This window comes from Pleuronectes platessa, chromosome 19, assembly GCF_947347685.1.
Source record: "Pleuronectes platessa chromosome 19, fPlePla1.1, whole genome shotgun sequence".
Lineage (NCBI taxonomy): Eukaryota > Metazoa > Chordata > Actinopteri > Pleuronectiformes > Pleuronectidae > Pleuronectes > Pleuronectes platessa.
Window position 1 is genome coordinate 3,154,487 of NC_070644.1, and position 16,827 is coordinate 3,171,313.

The following is a 16,827-nucleotide window of genomic DNA, read 5'->3' on the forward strand; positions in this document are numbered from 1 at the left end:
AGCTGGACACCCACCGCTCCAGACGTATGCATGCATGTACGTACAGATATATATTTTTTCAGTATAAACATTTATCAGGTTAAATTAGCTGTATGTCTACATAATAAACATTAATCTAAAACAGCTTTATGCCTACACACATGCACATAAAGACAACAACATATATATATATATGTTTTTTTTTGGTATTTTTTGTGTAAACATAAACTTACAGAGCTTTTGTTTGACCTTCATTCGGGCAGATCCATGTAAATCTGAGTGGAAATATAAAAGGTACGATTTATGTGAAAGCGATGTATTGGCAGAAACTGAAAAATAATGTTAGTGATTTTTTCTCTAGTTTTTTTCATCTATATTGTACAAAGTGTTGTTTTCTTTACCTGAGAGAGGGCCCTTTATATTTAATACTTAATATTTACACAGCTACCGGGTCCTCCCTACAGAGGCCGCCATGTTTTTCACAGTAGTTCAGACTGGACAAACACCTTTTGAGTTCCATAGGTTTTCTATCATGTTTGGAAGGGGCGGGTGAGGTGAGGGGTGTTCAGCGGCAATAGACAACTTCACCACTAGATGTCTCTATATTCTACACACTGAGCCTATTAAAGCTGTTCACTGTTATGCCTCCAGTGTATTTATGTCTATATAGAGTGGTGAAATAATTCTTTAGCCTAGATGAAGTAGATATGAATACTAGATGTTCAGCAATAGGTGTAGACGATGGGGGTCTGGGGCTCTCCGGCTCTACAGGTCAATAAGTACTGCAGTTAAGTACTTTATTTATTCTGAGAGAAAGCAATAATTTACAAAAGAAAGAGTTAGATGTAACACAACATAAAACAAGCTCACATTTATGTCTTTTATTTAAAAAAGCTTTCCAGTGTTTCTGTTTTCCATTTTCTAACAAAAGAGGGTGGTGAGGTGACACTCCAGATTGTCAACCATTACTCTGAACCTCAACAACACATGTAGTCAGGTCACAAACATCTTCTCCATTCAGACAGATGAGATCAGCTCTTCAAAAAAAAAGGCATTTATTAGATGTGTATGTGATTGTATGCATATACAAGATTTAACAGGAAGGGGAGGATTTAGTCACATTTTCACATTGCACTGCTAAAGTCTCAATAAAATGGTGTAAAAGCAAACTGCACACTTCCTGCAGAGTGAGCATGTTTGAACTAGATCATGATCGTTTTTTTCCCCTCTGGGTTATCTCTGACTGGTTATTTAGAATAGGAGAAGATGCTTAGGGTGATGATGCTGTTTTGGTTCACGAGTCTGGCTTGGGGAAGAGTTGGTGGGAAGGACAAAATCACTAACGCAGGACAAATATCAAAGTCTTCTACTGCAGCTGCTTTTAAAAACACATCTATGTCCTTGCACGCTGTACTTTGAAAAGGCTGCCTTGACTTTTATTTACAATTAGGTCCAATGTTGGAAACACACCTCTCTGTGTTTGAGCCATTATTGATAGGAAGGAAAGAGCCAAGAATAACTGACTGTCAAAGTTGAGAAAATCCTTAAAAAAATCCAGCCTAGACTGAACTAGAATATATATATATATATTCAAGACAGAATATACAATCTAGATCTTTCAAATCTTATGAATTGATGTTCTGTCACTACACACAAGGGTATTCATGAATGAGTTGTCAGAATCGTCAATAGTCATTGCATACTGATGCAGGGGTTAAGTTGCTAGAAGGACTCTGCATGTCTGCAGCGTGATGGGAGTGGAAAACATAGTTTGTGATGAACATTCATATTTAGACAATCACGCACTCTTAAATATTGATAATCCGTCCAGTCTTAAAGGATTGTGATGTTTTTAGCCATGCCGGATGTTTTGTTTTTATGCTGGAACAACCCAATTCCACCTAGACATGTTTTACAAGCACCACTTGTACTGAAGAGAAACTAAACACAACCACAGCAGCAGACAATTCTTAATAGAAAAAATATCCTGCTGGTTATTGAACTCAACATTGCTCATTATAATACTGCAACTACAGAGGTGGTTCCACTTTCAGCAACAAACGAGACACACATTGGGCTCACACAAAAAAAAAAAAAAAATGTGACACAATAATTCTTGAATGGGAGACTTAAATCCAAAAGGCTTCCAGCTAGGAGCAAGGTGTCCATACTTCCAGAGTGCATCAGTTTAATGCAAAATTGTGCCAGTTTCTGTTTGAAAGAGAGAAACAGCTGAAAAGGCAGCACATTGACAGAACTCTCTTCCTCCTCCTCAACGTGTACTTTTGTGTGTGTGTGTGTGTAGCACTGTTTTACTGAGATTGTTGTCATCAGAAAAAACAAAGTGAGGAATAAAGAGGAAACAAATTAGTGGTTTACTGTGCCTTGTATTCTCATTTAGTCAACGATTTGTGGTAGTTGCTCTTCACTATGTACAATCATTTATTAGATTAGTTAATCTAAAACTGCTTGTTCATTTGCTTTATTTATTTCAAAAGAAGCATGTTTTCCCCTCTCATTCTCACTTATAACTGCTGTATAAATTCATGAGTTTACTTACAAGCCTATGTGCTATGAGTTGCAAATGTCCCAGGTGTGTGTGTTGGAGTGGAAGAAAAGAAAAAAAAAAATCCAGTCTGAGAGTTCACGAATGCCGAGTGAGAAATATGCAGGAAGGGAGAGAGGGTGGAATTGATTAATGGGCGTGTTGGGTCTGGGTTTGTTGGACCAGCAAGTAAAAAGTAGGACTTGCAGGTTAGCAGGTGGGCTGACAGACGGTGGTGTGGGACACAGGTGGCTTATGCTGGGAGTATAGTCATCTTTATCAGGGTGAATGAAGATCTTCAGATCTTGAGGCTCTTTATAGTTTCTGCTCTCTTTTTGAGCAGATCTCCCACCTCCTGTAGCGAGCGCAGGTAGCTGCTCTGCACCTTGTCCATGGCATCCTTCATAAACGACGCCTCATCCTGAAACACAGGACAAAGAAAGAGAAACCTCAGAGCTCATCAGAAAAGAAATGAAAATGTCACACCAACAAAAAAATTTAACATGCTCATTTGATTAAGATCTTTCCATTCAGGCCAAGACATGAGATTTTCTATTTCCCTGTCGGTAAATAATGTATAAAGAAACCTGACATATGTGTGAACCTCATGGTGGCACTAGAAGAAAAGTCAGGGGATTGTTAAAATCACACGGCTATATCCTCAAGGGACAGCGGATGTTTGTTTAAAAGCTGATGGTTTATCATTCCATACCTTTTCTATTTCTCAGTCTGGACTAATGTTGGAGCATTGCTATAAACCTCAGATTCTCCAGAAAGGATAAACCTGAATCAAATACTCTGTCACATTGACTGATGAGTCAGAGAATCTCTCAACTCAAAGTTTTCCTCAATAAACAAACACTCAAACTGCAGCTGAAAACTAGCAGCTCTCATCTATTATTTTTTTTTACATTTTAAAATAGCAAACAAATAAATCAAGTTAAAATGCATTAGTTGCAGTCCAACATAACAAATGTACGTATCTGACTGAACGCTCTCATGTCAACTTCAGAATAGGGTTCCAAAGTGGCTCAGAGGGAAACAATGTAAAAAAAGGATTTATATATGGTATTAGTGAAAAATAAGATGGGCGCAAGAAACTGAATATGCATCTGCTCACTGACCTGTTTGTATCCTTCCAAGGTTAAACTGGCTAATTTAAGGGCTGTGATTCCAGTCTCTTGCCCATTTATATACTCCAAAGCCTGGGTAAGCAGGTCCTGCAAGCTCCCCGACAGCTCCTGGAACCCACACACCACCAGTGGCTGCAAGAGACACACAATGTCAATGGAGTTGCCCGTAATAAGTATTGATCAGATCACATTTTTTTAGGAAAAGAATACTGTGTTTGATATTCTATGCATGGTGTATCTTAGGAGTAAACAGAGGGGACTGTACCTGAGCTGTGTTTGTGTCCTTTTTCTTCTTTTTCTTCTTCTGTAGACTAGTTTTGAGTGGTCGGAGGATTTTGGCACAGTAACTAGCCATCCACAGAACTATGCACACAGTCTGCGCAGGATAACATGATTATGTCACAACACGAGTATATCATATTTAGAATAAGTAGGAAAATGAGCAAGCACAGCGATGCCTCACCTCGACAAAGAAGATAAGGTTTTCTAATAAGGAGGGCCAGGTTTTCAATGTGCTGTCTTTCATTTCCAATAAATCCCCCTTGCATTTATTAAGTATTTCTGTTGATGGGAAGAGGGAAACATGAAACACTGAATAATGTTTACTCTTCTTTATTGATGAAGAGATCAGAGACTGCAGCTGCTAACTCACCTTGTAGCTGTACCACTAATGATTTGAAACTGTTACAGATCTGGGTTTGAAGCTCCAACGACTCATCTAGGAAGGCACAAAGAGATTAGAAATTGTGAAACCATCAGACAACATCAAGATTGTACACCTCATAGTACTGCCATCTTTTTACCAAGTCCAACAGTTTCCAGCTCCTGTAGGTGCACAGACAGCTGGAGGGCTGCAGCCTGACACTGGCAGCTTCCATTGAACAGAGCTGGGGCCAGACGGGTGGAGGGTGGTCCCAGGAGTGGATACTGCAGTGCAACAGTAACAGCATTACAGCAATGTACTTCATTATGTCATTCAAATGGTATGAAAATATTTGTAAAAATATTTTTAAACCTTTTAACATTCAATGCTCTAAGAAATTTTTAATTTTAATTTTTATTTTTTTATGTGAAACACAAACTTTGAGTCCTTTTAAATGAATAAATATCAGTTAAAATTTGCTGAACGTATTAAGTGAGACTTAAAGTGGATTCAGATACACGTTAGAGGCTTTGTTAAAAACTGTCGCCCTGAACAGTAGATTGAAGAATGTATGAACACTGGCCATTTGGAAAAAGGCTTTAGATCCTACTTTATAAAACACAATGCATGCAGTGGAATAGGAAAAGTATTGTTGAGTACATTTTCAAGTATTTTATCAGACCAGCATCAAACTAGAAAGCATTTGGAAGGAGTATGCAACCTTTGTTTTGGTTTCTCTTAATATTGTTGGGTATTTATGGGAATGTTGTGGCCTGGTGTTAATACTTGTGACAAGTGATACAGTAAGATTTGTTTACTTGCTGATTATTACATGTTCATTAAAAGTTTTCATTGGATCTTCAGAAAGTGTGTTGCCTGTGTGTTAAACGTACCTGGGTGTGTTTCTCTGCCATCTGAGCGCCTGTCTGCAGAGTCTGATTGAGCTGGGAGAGCAGGCTGCTGAGAATCGAGCTCTTTTCACTGACTCCGTTCTCGGTGGCTATCACTGAGTTCTTTTGCGAGGGTGCGTGTGCCAGACCGGACAAATGAGCGAGGAGGCGAAGTGTTAGAGAACGATACCTCAGCCACACGGACTCTTCTTCTACCGACCGACGCCGGAGCTCGTCAGTTAGCTGTCTGTGAAAGGGATGGAGAATGGGTTGATTTGGAATACTAGAGCTTCTGAACTGGGACTTGGGTCTCTGTTTAGGTAAAAAATGAGGGAAATAACTCAATACCTCTCCTTGGGGTCCCAGTTGGTAAAAACAGTAAGGTCTCTGTTGTCCCTCATATTGTCCCAGGGGATGTCATCCTCCTCTGCAGACAACGACATGGCCTTCACACTTTCCTCCAGACTCAACACACTGGAAGACACATGAGGCAATATGCAAATAAAAAATCCATCTCAACAGCACAAGTCCTTAGAATTTAAAGTGTAAGTTGAGTATTTTCTCACATATCAGCCTCGAGGAAAAGGTCCAGCAGCATCCTCTCAGTGCGGACTTGGGCAAAGTGCAGAGATTGATTCAACCTGTTCCTGAGGGCGATGAACTCTGGGATTTTCTCAAACGCACCATACTTATACGCCTGGATGATATACTCTGAGGTCTGGTGGAACGATTCGAAGAATAGAAAAGAAAATTGAGGTGGAAAGAGGGAAAGTTGATAGAGAAGAAGAGAAATAAATTAAGTAATAGATATGAATGAGGCAGGAAACACAACAGAGATCAAGGATTTAAAAAGTCTCAGGAATCAAATCAAGAGGTGAGACAAACTTACATCTTTCTGATTAGAGTGGAAAAACCTGAGGGAGAAATTGCAGGACTGGGAGGCTGCTGCAAACTGCCCCAATGACTCAGCATAACGTGTTAACAGAAACCTGGAAATCAAAGAGAAAAAAAAAAAGACCTTTTGACACTAAAATCTCTTGATAGTAATGTTACATGCTGGTCTGGTTTATATTCTAGTAGGTGCCTCAGAGCACCTTGTGGTCCTCGTAAAAAACAAATGACCTATGTGTTTATTTGCATACAGAGCGGGGAAGTGAAAAAACCCATTCAAAACCCATTTGAATACCAGGTGTGAACAGACAAACTTAATGCTGTCCACTTGTGACCTCGGGACAGATGATAATATAAGATCTCACAGCTCTAGGTTCACTTTCAACAGGATTCAGAGAAGGGTTTTCTGAAATGCTTGTTAAACACAATTATTATCGTATTGAAGGTAACTGTGTTATGTACTGACCCTATCGTGTCATGCTGGACATGCTTGGCATCCAGGCTGGAGTAAAGGTCCACTACAGGCTCAAAGGCTCCCAGGTGACAGAAGAGGAGCAGAAGCAGCAACTTGAACTGGGCGTTTGAGGAACTGTTAGACAGACCCTCCTGGAGCATACCCAAACACTGCCACACCATGTTCTCATCCCCTGCAACACACACAGCAACCGTTCAGAGACGACATTGCAGAGACAGAGAAAGGAATGAAATAAGAGAACGAGAAAAACTCACCAGTCTCCTTCCAAAGGTCAATGTAGACATGAGCTACCATGAGACAATACATATCGGAAAACTGCAGCTCCGTCTTCAGAGCGTTCTTCCCTGTTAACAGAGAGATTGACAAGTCAGTGACTGTTAACGTTGTTGACGAAAAGCATCTTACAATGTCTGAGGTAGTGATGTCACGATACCAACATTTTGGTTTCGATACCAAGTCATACATTTCAATGGCGATTCTTTTTTTTTTTTTAAGAAAAGTGTCACTGTTACCTGAGCCAGTGGCACCAGACTTCTATAATTACAAATTTAGATAGAAATACGATGGTGGTAAATTACTCATAGCAGAAGGTTTTATTAGTTTGTGAGGCTACCAGTAGTGTGCAGGCTAATCCTGGGTTTGAGCTTCATCACCATTAAATACCAGACTTACCATGTTATTTATGTTCATTATTGCCACTCAATTAAATTGTAGTATATCTGTTAAGTGTTTTCTTGTTTGTCTGTATTCACGCATGTAGGTGGGTTTTGACAATGGATAAGTAGCCTCTATTTTATAGCATTAGACTACCAGTCCGTTATGTATGTAGCTACTGTTTTAGTTTGAGCTCCTGGTTTTATCTTGGCTGTAAGAGTCCTCATCCTGTTCAGAACAATGTTCATTCTCTTCCACGTTTGTTTGTGTTGCATTCTCTCAGCTTTCTGTCCTGAATCCGGGCTGTGTGCAAAAACGTAAAGTGCCATTTGAAATCAAGTATATTGAAAATATAATCGTCGTCTTTGCAAACTTTTAGCTCAGCAAAAGATTCCAGCAAGACGAATTTCCCTTGTCCATATGAAAATGATCGAGGCCGTCATTTATGTTTATGAAAACCAAATTCAGTTTGACCCAGCCTGAGTTTATATATATATATAAAATGGGTTTTTGTCTCATCGTTTGCAAAAGAACAATACTGGCTTCTTTTACAAGTATGATCTGATGAAGAGTCACTGCCACAAAAAATGTGGTAGCAGAGAAGGGATTCCATTTTTCTGGTCAACGAGCTCCATTCACACAATGAAGTCCTGAGTCTATATGGTTTGAGGGACTTTGCAATAATATTTTGACCCTTTGTTCCGTGAACAATCTGTTTATCCTGAACTAATGTTAATGCCAAGAGGTCTGAGAATCAGCAGGAACGATGCACTTACCAAACTTGAGGCCGTGACGATAGTGAGCCTTGAGTTCCGTGATAAGCCGCAGTTTTCCATCCACGTCGAGACTGTGCTGCAGCCCAAGTGCTCGACTCAGCTGACACACACACAAATGCCTCTGCAGCGCTTTGGTATCCTCTGGAAAAGTGAATCCCTCCTCTCCCTGCTCCCTGAGTGGAACCGCTTCGCTCAGACGGTTAATGAACTAAAAGGTTACAGAGAAAATTGTGTTTCACATCCAACCCCTTCACTTCACTAGAGGAAGTTCAGCAACACTGCAGGATCCAAGGTCTTACCTGAACGCGGTGTTCAGAAGAGAGCAGGTGTAGATATATCTGTAGGTCGGTGATGCAGCAGGGTTTGTCTCCAAACTTCCCAAAGAACTGCACCATTAGCTCTAAAGGATCACCTGTTTGAATCCAAGCAACAAACTGTCAAACACAAGAGGTCAAAGCACTTGGAAAAAGTCTGAATACTTTTTTGTGTGTGGTTCAATGTGTCTTACCGAGCTGGCTTTCCTCTGGACAGCCTCTTTCTCTGAGTCTGTGCATTAATTCAAGCCGAGCCAAATACGGCCCTCTGAGTGAACGAGAGTCTTTGCCGTCCTCCCCCTTAATTCTCTCTTCCACAAACCTCACCACTTCAGCCACAGTGTGATGTACCGCACCCTCTGAACAGCTGCAGACAGACAGAACGAAGCTGGAGGTTATTATATTTGTACCTTAGAAAAACTCTTGTCTTGTTGCCCTACAATCTTTCGAGGCAAACAGAAGAACGGAGGAGCTTTAAGGATGGTTTTGAATAAACCCAAACACTGACAAAAAGAGCCTGATATATACATTACAATACTTCAGTACCTGTGTATATGACAGTTAATAAGTCGAAGGGTTGATCTTCAAAGTGTAACATTGTAGCATGGCATCTTCTTGGATTTACTCTGAGATAATGTCTGACCATCACAGAATATGAGAGCAGACTAAAACTGGATCCAAGTAACCACTAGCCCAGGCATTCAAATTCTACTCAAAACGAGGTAATTTACACCGTTTTAGCCTAAAAGTTCACAAGAAGTGGCTAAGCTAGCAGATGTTAGCATTTCCAACGACCCCTTAATGCACCTTGTTGGAAGATATCAAAGAACATCATGGCTTAAAACACAATGTTAATGACCTTGTCTCGAGTCTAATGTGAATGTCGGGCTTGCGGACACTTCGATGACACCACAGGAGCAGTATGGAGGGATGTTGTGTTTTTTCACGTCTGAAGATAGGTCAATGTCTTCAATTGTACTGGATTTGGCTGCAACACTGTTTACCCCTCAGACTCAAGAGTGTTTTGTGGACTCAAACACTAAATGTCTAAGATATTAATCCTTTGTACTCACTGTTCGCCTTCTTCTGGCGGACTCCACGTCTGGTCAATGAGGTGGAAGAGAGAGTCAAAGTAGGAGGGATAAAACTGCCAATCATCGGGACTGGAAACAGAAACACAAGCGTTTGTCTGTGGTTCTCATAGGTGCCCAAATGAGCCTATACATTGTGCAACAACAATGACCATTATCCTGCACACAGGTGGAGCCGCACAAACAGCATTTTGTTTTCAGTCCTGTCTGTGCATGGATGGATTTTCACCAAACTTCGTGAGAATATTTCTGGGGGAATTCAGATTGACTTTTGGAACTTATTGATCGAGGTCAACAAAACAATAGTTAGAAAAATACATTTTTCAAGATATCTTTGCAAATAACAGGACTATAGAGACCTCAGATGGTTTTCACTGATGCATGTGACAATCATACTGTGTGCATATCATAGATACAAAAATCTATTTGAGACATATCAGATTGCATAATGTATGATTCATAAATTATGCTCTCATAAATAGACACAACACCAGCTGTTTCATCCATCTACACAGCTTTTATCTGTTTTTCCTTTCTGTCTTTGACTTGAAGTTTAAGAGACTGAAGCAGGGCAGGAAGCAAGCTGAGATCATTAACAAGCAGACAATATGTTACCCCTGCCAAGGATTTTATGTGATCACTGGCATGCATTTGTCTCTTTGATTGTTAGACAATTATGCAAAAAGTACTGGATGGATTCCCATGTAATCTAGTGGAAGGATTCGGTATGGTTCAGGGAAAAAGCCAATGCATTTTGGTGGAGATCCTCAGCAGGAATATTTTATCCACTTTCTTCAACCTTCTGAGATAGGGGGCTTTCAATAACTCAGAATTTCTCAGAAAATTATTCAGGGCTCATGATGAAAAAAAAAATTATTCAGGGGACTGATAATTATGAGTGTAAGAAATTTGATGAGGCTCTGATTAAAAATCTGGATCTAGTGACGTTAAACAAATTTTCACAATACAATCTAGTATCAGCACTTTGATTTGATGATCAAAGACATGACTGCATGTCACAGCCCAAACTTGGACAATGTAAAGGGCCTGCTAAGACTTTGAGGTTTAATACTCACTTTTTGAGTAGTAGCTTGTGGGCCAAGGCGTTGCACTCCGGCCATTGTTGTAGTCGCTGGTACAGCATCATACACTTGGTTTCTCTGCTCTGCAGCTCACTGGTCAGCTTCTCTGTTGGAGACACATGGATGATAAGATTTGAACTGGCACCAAACCTAACTCGTCTTTCATGCGTTATTCTACCATGTTATTAAATTCAAACTTTTTATATTAACCTTTTTATATTAACCCTTTTTTAAATTGGTTGTACTAAACACTGTATTGTTCCAATGCGTATTATTGTATTCTGTTGTTAATGTGTATTATTGAATCATTGCTGCTCTGAATAATTTGTGAAATAACTTGATATAAAATAGAATGATATTGTAAATTATGAGCATCTTACTGTTGTTTCAGAACAACCTGCCAAAGGACTGCCTAAAGCTGGCATGTTTGCAGAAATGCTGAGTAATGGGGATTGTCTTCAGCCAACCAGTGAGGAAGGTCACAACTTCCCCTTCTGTTCCGGAGCTACAGCCTTCAATAAGGGCCAGGGAAGTGATTTTGCTGAATATTACGATCACAGTGAAGCTGACCTTTGGGTATAACAGGTCATAATTTCTTAATTTTACCCTATTAAACATTTGTGTTAAATTTCATCGTAATTAGAATACTTGAGGTGTCTCTCTTGAGGCCACAATGAACTTTGAGTATTCAATTCTAATCAACTAAGCCTCACTTCCAAGAGAACATACGTGTTAGACGTAATCAAATACCCTTTAGGGGCTCCTGACATTTCAACTTAACAAGATGAACATGAAGTAAATGTGCCTTTAAAGTTTAACCCATAAAATCAAACCAGCTGATCCTGGCTGGTCCATGTCAGACAAATTTGAAGATTTGAATTCCTGAGATATTTCTTTTATTAGTATGGACGGACAGAAAGACAACCCCAAAACATGGAGTGTAAACACATTTCATACGTAAACAAACACACTATGTGAGTGAACATAAAGGGGCTTGACTTTTCAGGCACAGAAACCAGAAAACACATCAACTCACCCCCAAGTGGGCCCCTGACCACTTCGAGAGCCTCTTCACACTTTCCCAAACGCTGCAAGATCATAAAATACAGTTGCACCTACAGTGGCACACACAAGAAAACAAAAAAGCAATAGGTCAACACTTATAATCCTAGTTGTCTTACATTCTGGACGATGAAAAAAACCTGCAGAACAAAGCCCATTTCTATAATTGAACTCAGTCAAACCTTGGGTACAGCTGAAATACCATTTAAAACCCTTTAGGTCATGCAGACATCCAACTCACCTCTGCTTCTGCTTCAATCTTCTCTTCTTTTACCATTTTCTCCACCATGCGCTCAGCCAGAGGCAGGAACATGGTTTGGGCTAGTTTTTCATCTTGTGCGGAGATGGCCTGAACAACGTGGCATGTGAATCATTTTCAGAATAATGACAGTATTTAAGGAATGTGAATGAGTGTGTCGTAAAAGTTTACCCATACCTGCATCACCAGACTCATGACAGACCAGAAGTAATAGGGATTCTTGGGGACAATTTTATACAAGGCCATTCCTGCCTGTAAAGTGCGAAGACGCAGTCGTCAACATCCTCTTCATTACTCTGATTAAGTGTCCATCTTTTTAAATTACCAATGGAGCACAAAAGCCGCAGCTGTTAGTCATGTGTGTTTGCATGTTTACACACAAGTGTGGATGTGAGATTACATACCTGCTGCATCTTCTTGTACTCCCCGACACGAGCGTACGCCATGAAGAGGTGAGAGTGATACTCCTCGCTGAGAGGAACCTTCTTCACTGCAGCTTCGTACAGCTTGGTGACCAACTCCGCTGCAAGCAGAAGGTACAGTAATAAACATGCAGTCATTTCGGTATTATTACCAGCCTTCATGAGAGTGCTGGTGTGGGAGTACTTACGACGATGCATCTCTCTGTAGAGTATAGTCAGGGCTTGTAGTGAATTGTCATCAGTCGGCTCCAGGGTGGCCACCTCCTGGGCCAAAGTGAAAGCTTCATCCTGCTTTCCGGTCCTCTGAAGGCCGATAGCCTTCAGAACCTGAGAGGACGAGAAAAGACAGAAACAACAAGTTACACAGGGAACAACAGAGAGAAATCCAAAAAGAATATTTGAAAGCCAAGTTAATGTCTACATGGATACAGAGACATTTCACTGTATATCAAAACCCAATCTGACTGTGATTCGAGCCATCTTCTGCTGTGTGTGTGTGTGTGTGTGTGTGTGTGTGTGTGTGTGTGTGTGTGTATATCAGTACTATATCAATACTTTTTGCCCTAACAACCTTCCTTTCCAAAATATCTCTGACAATAATGCGACAAAAAAAGTCTATACATGCTCAAGCATGCCAGGCCTGATAAAGTCAACAATCTGTCAAAGCCCAAAGAAGAATGCTGTGGTCAAAGTAATATTGGACGAATAAGACACATGTGAATGCTGCTAATGTGGTGCAGTCATGCTAAATTTAGCACAAATTTGTAATCGGACATCGTAGTGCTAACCAAATGTGGAGAAACTGGTAAATAGCTGCTATTGTTGTTCTTTCTCAAACTAAAGGCTTTTACCGTGTGATGTGTTGTGTCTGATTGTTTTCTTTCTATTCATACCAAGAATAAGTGCACATTTTTAAAACCCCATAAATTTGGAGCTTAGTATGCAAGGTTGAGATGTGGGTGACAGCAGGGTGGTCACAGGTCACAGCTGTGTCACCTGCTGCAGCAGCATATGTTCATTCACCATCCCCATCAAAGTGCTGCAGTCGTATTAGCCTGGTGGAATGTGTGCATGTGTATCTCTTTAGAGCTGCGGTCTATGCAAACAGGGACATGACTGAGGTGTATATGAGCAAGTGCAGTGGGAGAGAAAATTGTCAGAGCTAGACTTTTAATAACTACATCAGTGCAAAAAGAAAGGCTTGTGCCAACAGTGGGCACGGTGAGCAAACCCCAACACTGAGATACAATAGTCCCATAGTCACTCACCTTGGCACAGTGCAGGTCCTTATGTTTCTTCAGCAGTTTATCTGCCTGCTGTATTGCCATTTTATTGTTGCCATTATCGAGGTAATCTGGGAAAGAAATGGAGAACAAGATTATATTGAGGTTAGATTTCATGGCATTATGCAAAGTTTGAAAGCAGGGTAGCAATTAATGATTATTTCCATCAAAAATAAATGTAAATTATCGATTCAATGACATCTACGAATAACTTCTTCTATTGACAAAGAAAAATTAAAAGGATCTTCTCTCACTTGAGGCTGGAATTTGAATATTTTTCAACATTTTTGTCCAAAAAAGGGACTCAGTTATTTATGGTTGCAAATTTCTTTTGTCGATCAACTACTAGCTCTAATTTCGATCAAATACAGCAGCAAAATAATCAGAAATAACAATGAAATGTTAACACTAATAACTGTCAGTGAACATTTAACTGCATTGAATGTTTTTTACCTGAATATGCTCTTAATCTATATTATTAAAATACAAAGCTTTGAACTGAATTAAAAACCTTTGGAAAGGCAGAACTGCGATTTGACGGGAAATTACAAATTTTAGCTTGGCAGCTGCAGCAAATGAAAATGTGGTTTCAAAATTGAACAGTAAACTAGTCTCTCAGTGGTAACTAAAATGTATTTTCCATCCAGCGTCAGTGCTGCTCAGTTTGGCAGCAGACAGAATTGAACCCTGGAACTAAATGATGAGTCATGAATGGTTCAACAATTTTTTGGAAGCTTTCGTCAACTCTGGTTTCATCTGGGACGACGGTTTGAACGGAAATAATAGGTGTGACATAACCACAGTGTCCTGTCTGGCACAGTTAATATTTTGGCACACAGCTGTTCTGAAGAGAATGTGTGTGTGTGTGTGTGTGTGTGTGTGTGTGTGAGACACCTAATTCTAGTGGCAGCAGTACATATCAATACATTTATTAGGCTACAAAAAATGATTAATTTGAAATTTAACATAACGAGGTCAGGCACTGTTGAGGGAGAAATTATTTTAAATTGCTCAGTTTTTCCTGGAACAATGTACAGAAGGACCTGAAACTGCCAGAGTTGATGACTGTTGGTGAAATGAAGTCCGTTTTAAAGTGCCTCGAGAATAGTTATTTTCTAGGTCAATACTTTTTCCTCAGAAGTTTCCCACTCTCCTTTCACGTTTTTACAAATGTTTCTTTTCTGCACCTAATACGATTTTGACTAAGTTGCTTTTGCTTGTGTGACAGATGCCATTGTCTCTTATTTGTATTCATTGCTGGAACAAAACACTACGCTGCCCTCTTTGTCAGTTCTCTCTTGGGAAGACAATAACTAAATAAAAGGAAAATAATAATACTACACTTAACTGTGATGGCCAAAAACATTCAGTCTAATGTGATTTAAGACAAAAGAAAGATAACATCCACAATTTCAAGAAAATCTGGAAAAGACTACTTGGTTTTAAACAGTTGCAAGTTGATGTTCGGTTAATAGATTGATGAGAATCGTAGCTTGAACATGAAGCTAAATTGACCATTTCTTTCTCATAGAGCCGCAATGATTAGTTGATTGATTCGTCGATCAATAACTGCTACCTGGATTATCTATTAACCATTTTAGTACATTTTCAAAATATTAACATTTGCAGTTTCCACCTTCTTAGATGTGATTTACATTTGGACACATTTGAATTGTTTTTCATATAAAACAAAACATTTATCACGTTGGTATTTTGAAAAACATTATTCAAAATAGATTTTTCAAACTGTGACATCTAGTGGAATACTGGATTGAGCGGATTTAGATATAGAAGAACTTGTCAAACTTCCAGCTCATCACTCGCGACACCTTACACAGTAAATGTAATACTTGTTAGATTTAGGACGTTTGGTCAAACAAAGTTTCAGGACACTAAATGTTTCTCCTTTGGCCGGTTAAGAGACATAAAGATTCATAGAGAAAATAACTGGTGGATTAATTAGTAATAAAAACAGTCATGAGTTGAAGTCCTTCAGGATTTGCCTGTGTAGCATAAAATGAATGAACTGCAGTCCATTTAGCTCATAATTGTGCTCCACCTCTGGACAGTATAAACATGAGGTTATTGATAGTTCATTCATACACTCACATACACAGTTCACACTATGATCGTCTGGTATTTCTATAACATGACAGCACAGCGTACAACCACTGTTAACAGGTCTATGCTAACTGGCTAGCAGGCTAATACACCAGAATTAGCTTGGAGCATTGTCCTTTAACTTATGAGCTCAATGCTAACTGGAAGCTAAGCGTGTAACATTTAGCTAGCAGGACACAAAAGCAGTTACACACTCACACTGGAGCCGGACACACAATCACATGAGAGCACGCGTCAACCTGAGCCCCAACAACACACTCCTCACAATTAAACAACTTTAACTTGTCGACGTGCTAGAAGCTGCAGCATGTCCGCAGCTAGCTGACACATTAGCAGGCTAGGCTAGCTGTCAAACAGCGACCGGGAGTAGCAGTAGGAGAAACCCCTCCGAGCCGGAGGACACGGGACACCTACGGAAGGGTCTGCGGCTTCACCACGGAGACAAGCCCTGCTTCACCCGACACCGGCAGCGGTAGTAGTGAGCCACCTTTGGCTCGGTGGCAGACCGGGGTAAGGTGCACTGTCATCGGGCGCTGCAGGCAGCAGAACCCGCGGTCGGAGCTGGAGGGGCCGCGGTGCTGCACTCCGACTCCCGACACTATCCACCCGTCCACACACATGCACCCGCACACAGCACAACAGCGTGTAGCACACCTCCACACACACAAACACCTCCACACCGAGTCCGTACCGTATATCGGTCTGAGTCTCCTGTCGTTGGGGTCCTGCACATGGCCTCTCGCCGCCATGGTGGAGTTTACCTGCTGGTAGATGTTAGCGCATGCGCACTGGCAGCGGCCTCAAGAGCGATTAAAGGATTTTGTCTGGGCTGATTCCTGCCTCCGAGCTGCAGGAAGTACTGCGAACACGTCAAAAGTACTCTGAAAAATACTCCAGCACAAGTTATGGTCCAGCATTCACTTTACTGCCAACTCCAGCGAACATAGGTGACATATATGTGATCAGCAACTGTAGCGGATGTATCCGATATTGGGGTGCAAAATTTACAAATTCCTTCACAGTTGTTTCGCAGATAAATTTTAAATATTTAGCTCACTTTCTTCAAGTTTAGGAAAGAAATTCATGTCATATATAAGTTTAATGTTGTATCTATATGTAAATCTTAAATGTTAAAGGTTCAGTGTGTAAGATTTAGGTGAAAGGGATCTACTGGCAGAAATAAAATATGAAAAAATCCTTGTTTTCA

The 16,827-nt window shown here is 40.3% G+C and overlaps 1 protein-coding gene across 2 annotated transcripts; it reads right to left on the minus strand.

Annotated features, from left to right (window-relative positions):
- Positions 1-845: 845 nt before the first annotated feature.
- naa25 (N-alpha-acetyltransferase 25, NatB auxiliary subunit) lies at positions 846-16,467 on the minus strand. Of its 2 annotated transcripts, XM_053411545.1 has the most exons (24): positions 16,312-16,467; positions 13,485-13,570; positions 12,405-12,543; positions 12,199-12,317; positions 11,972-12,046; positions 11,777-11,884; positions 11,510-11,588; positions 10,468-10,579; positions 9,374-9,463; positions 8,495-8,667; positions 8,286-8,398; positions 7,987-8,194; positions 6,811-6,900; positions 6,548-6,728; positions 6,080-6,179; positions 5,757-5,908; positions 5,539-5,664; positions 5,194-5,437; positions 4,461-4,584; positions 4,310-4,375; positions 4,121-4,218; positions 3,923-4,033; positions 3,649-3,789; positions 846-2,945 (listed from the first exon to the last, which is right to left on the minus strand). In XM_053411545.1, exons 1-24 carry the CDS (start codon positions 16,367-16,369, stop codon positions 2,823-2,825), a joined length of 2,916 nt encoding a protein of 971 aa, XP_053267520.1. In that variant the 5' UTR covers positions 16,370-16,467; the 3' UTR covers positions 846-2,822. The 2 variants fall into 2 exon arrangements, with proteins under 2 accessions (XP_053267520.1, XP_053267521.1); XM_053411546.1 differs by lacking the exons at positions 12,405-12,543; positions 13,485-13,570; positions 16,312-16,467 and having other exon boundaries at positions 11,972-12,106.
- Positions 16,468-16,827: the final 360 nt, after the last annotated feature.

Coding starts and splice junctions, on each gene's coding strand:
- naa25 (XM_053411545.1), bottom strand. CDS start 16,369: ATGGCGGCGAGAGGCCATGTGCAGGACCCCAACGACAGGAGACTCAGA. Junction 8,399..8,494: donor TCCAGAGGAAAGCCAGCTCG/GTAAGACACATT, acceptor GGATTCAAACAG/GTGATCCTTTAGAGCTAATG. Junction 6,901..7,986: donor TCGTCACGGCCTCAAGTTTG/GTAAGTGCATCG, acceptor CTCTGTTAACAG/GGAAGAACGCTCTGAAGACG.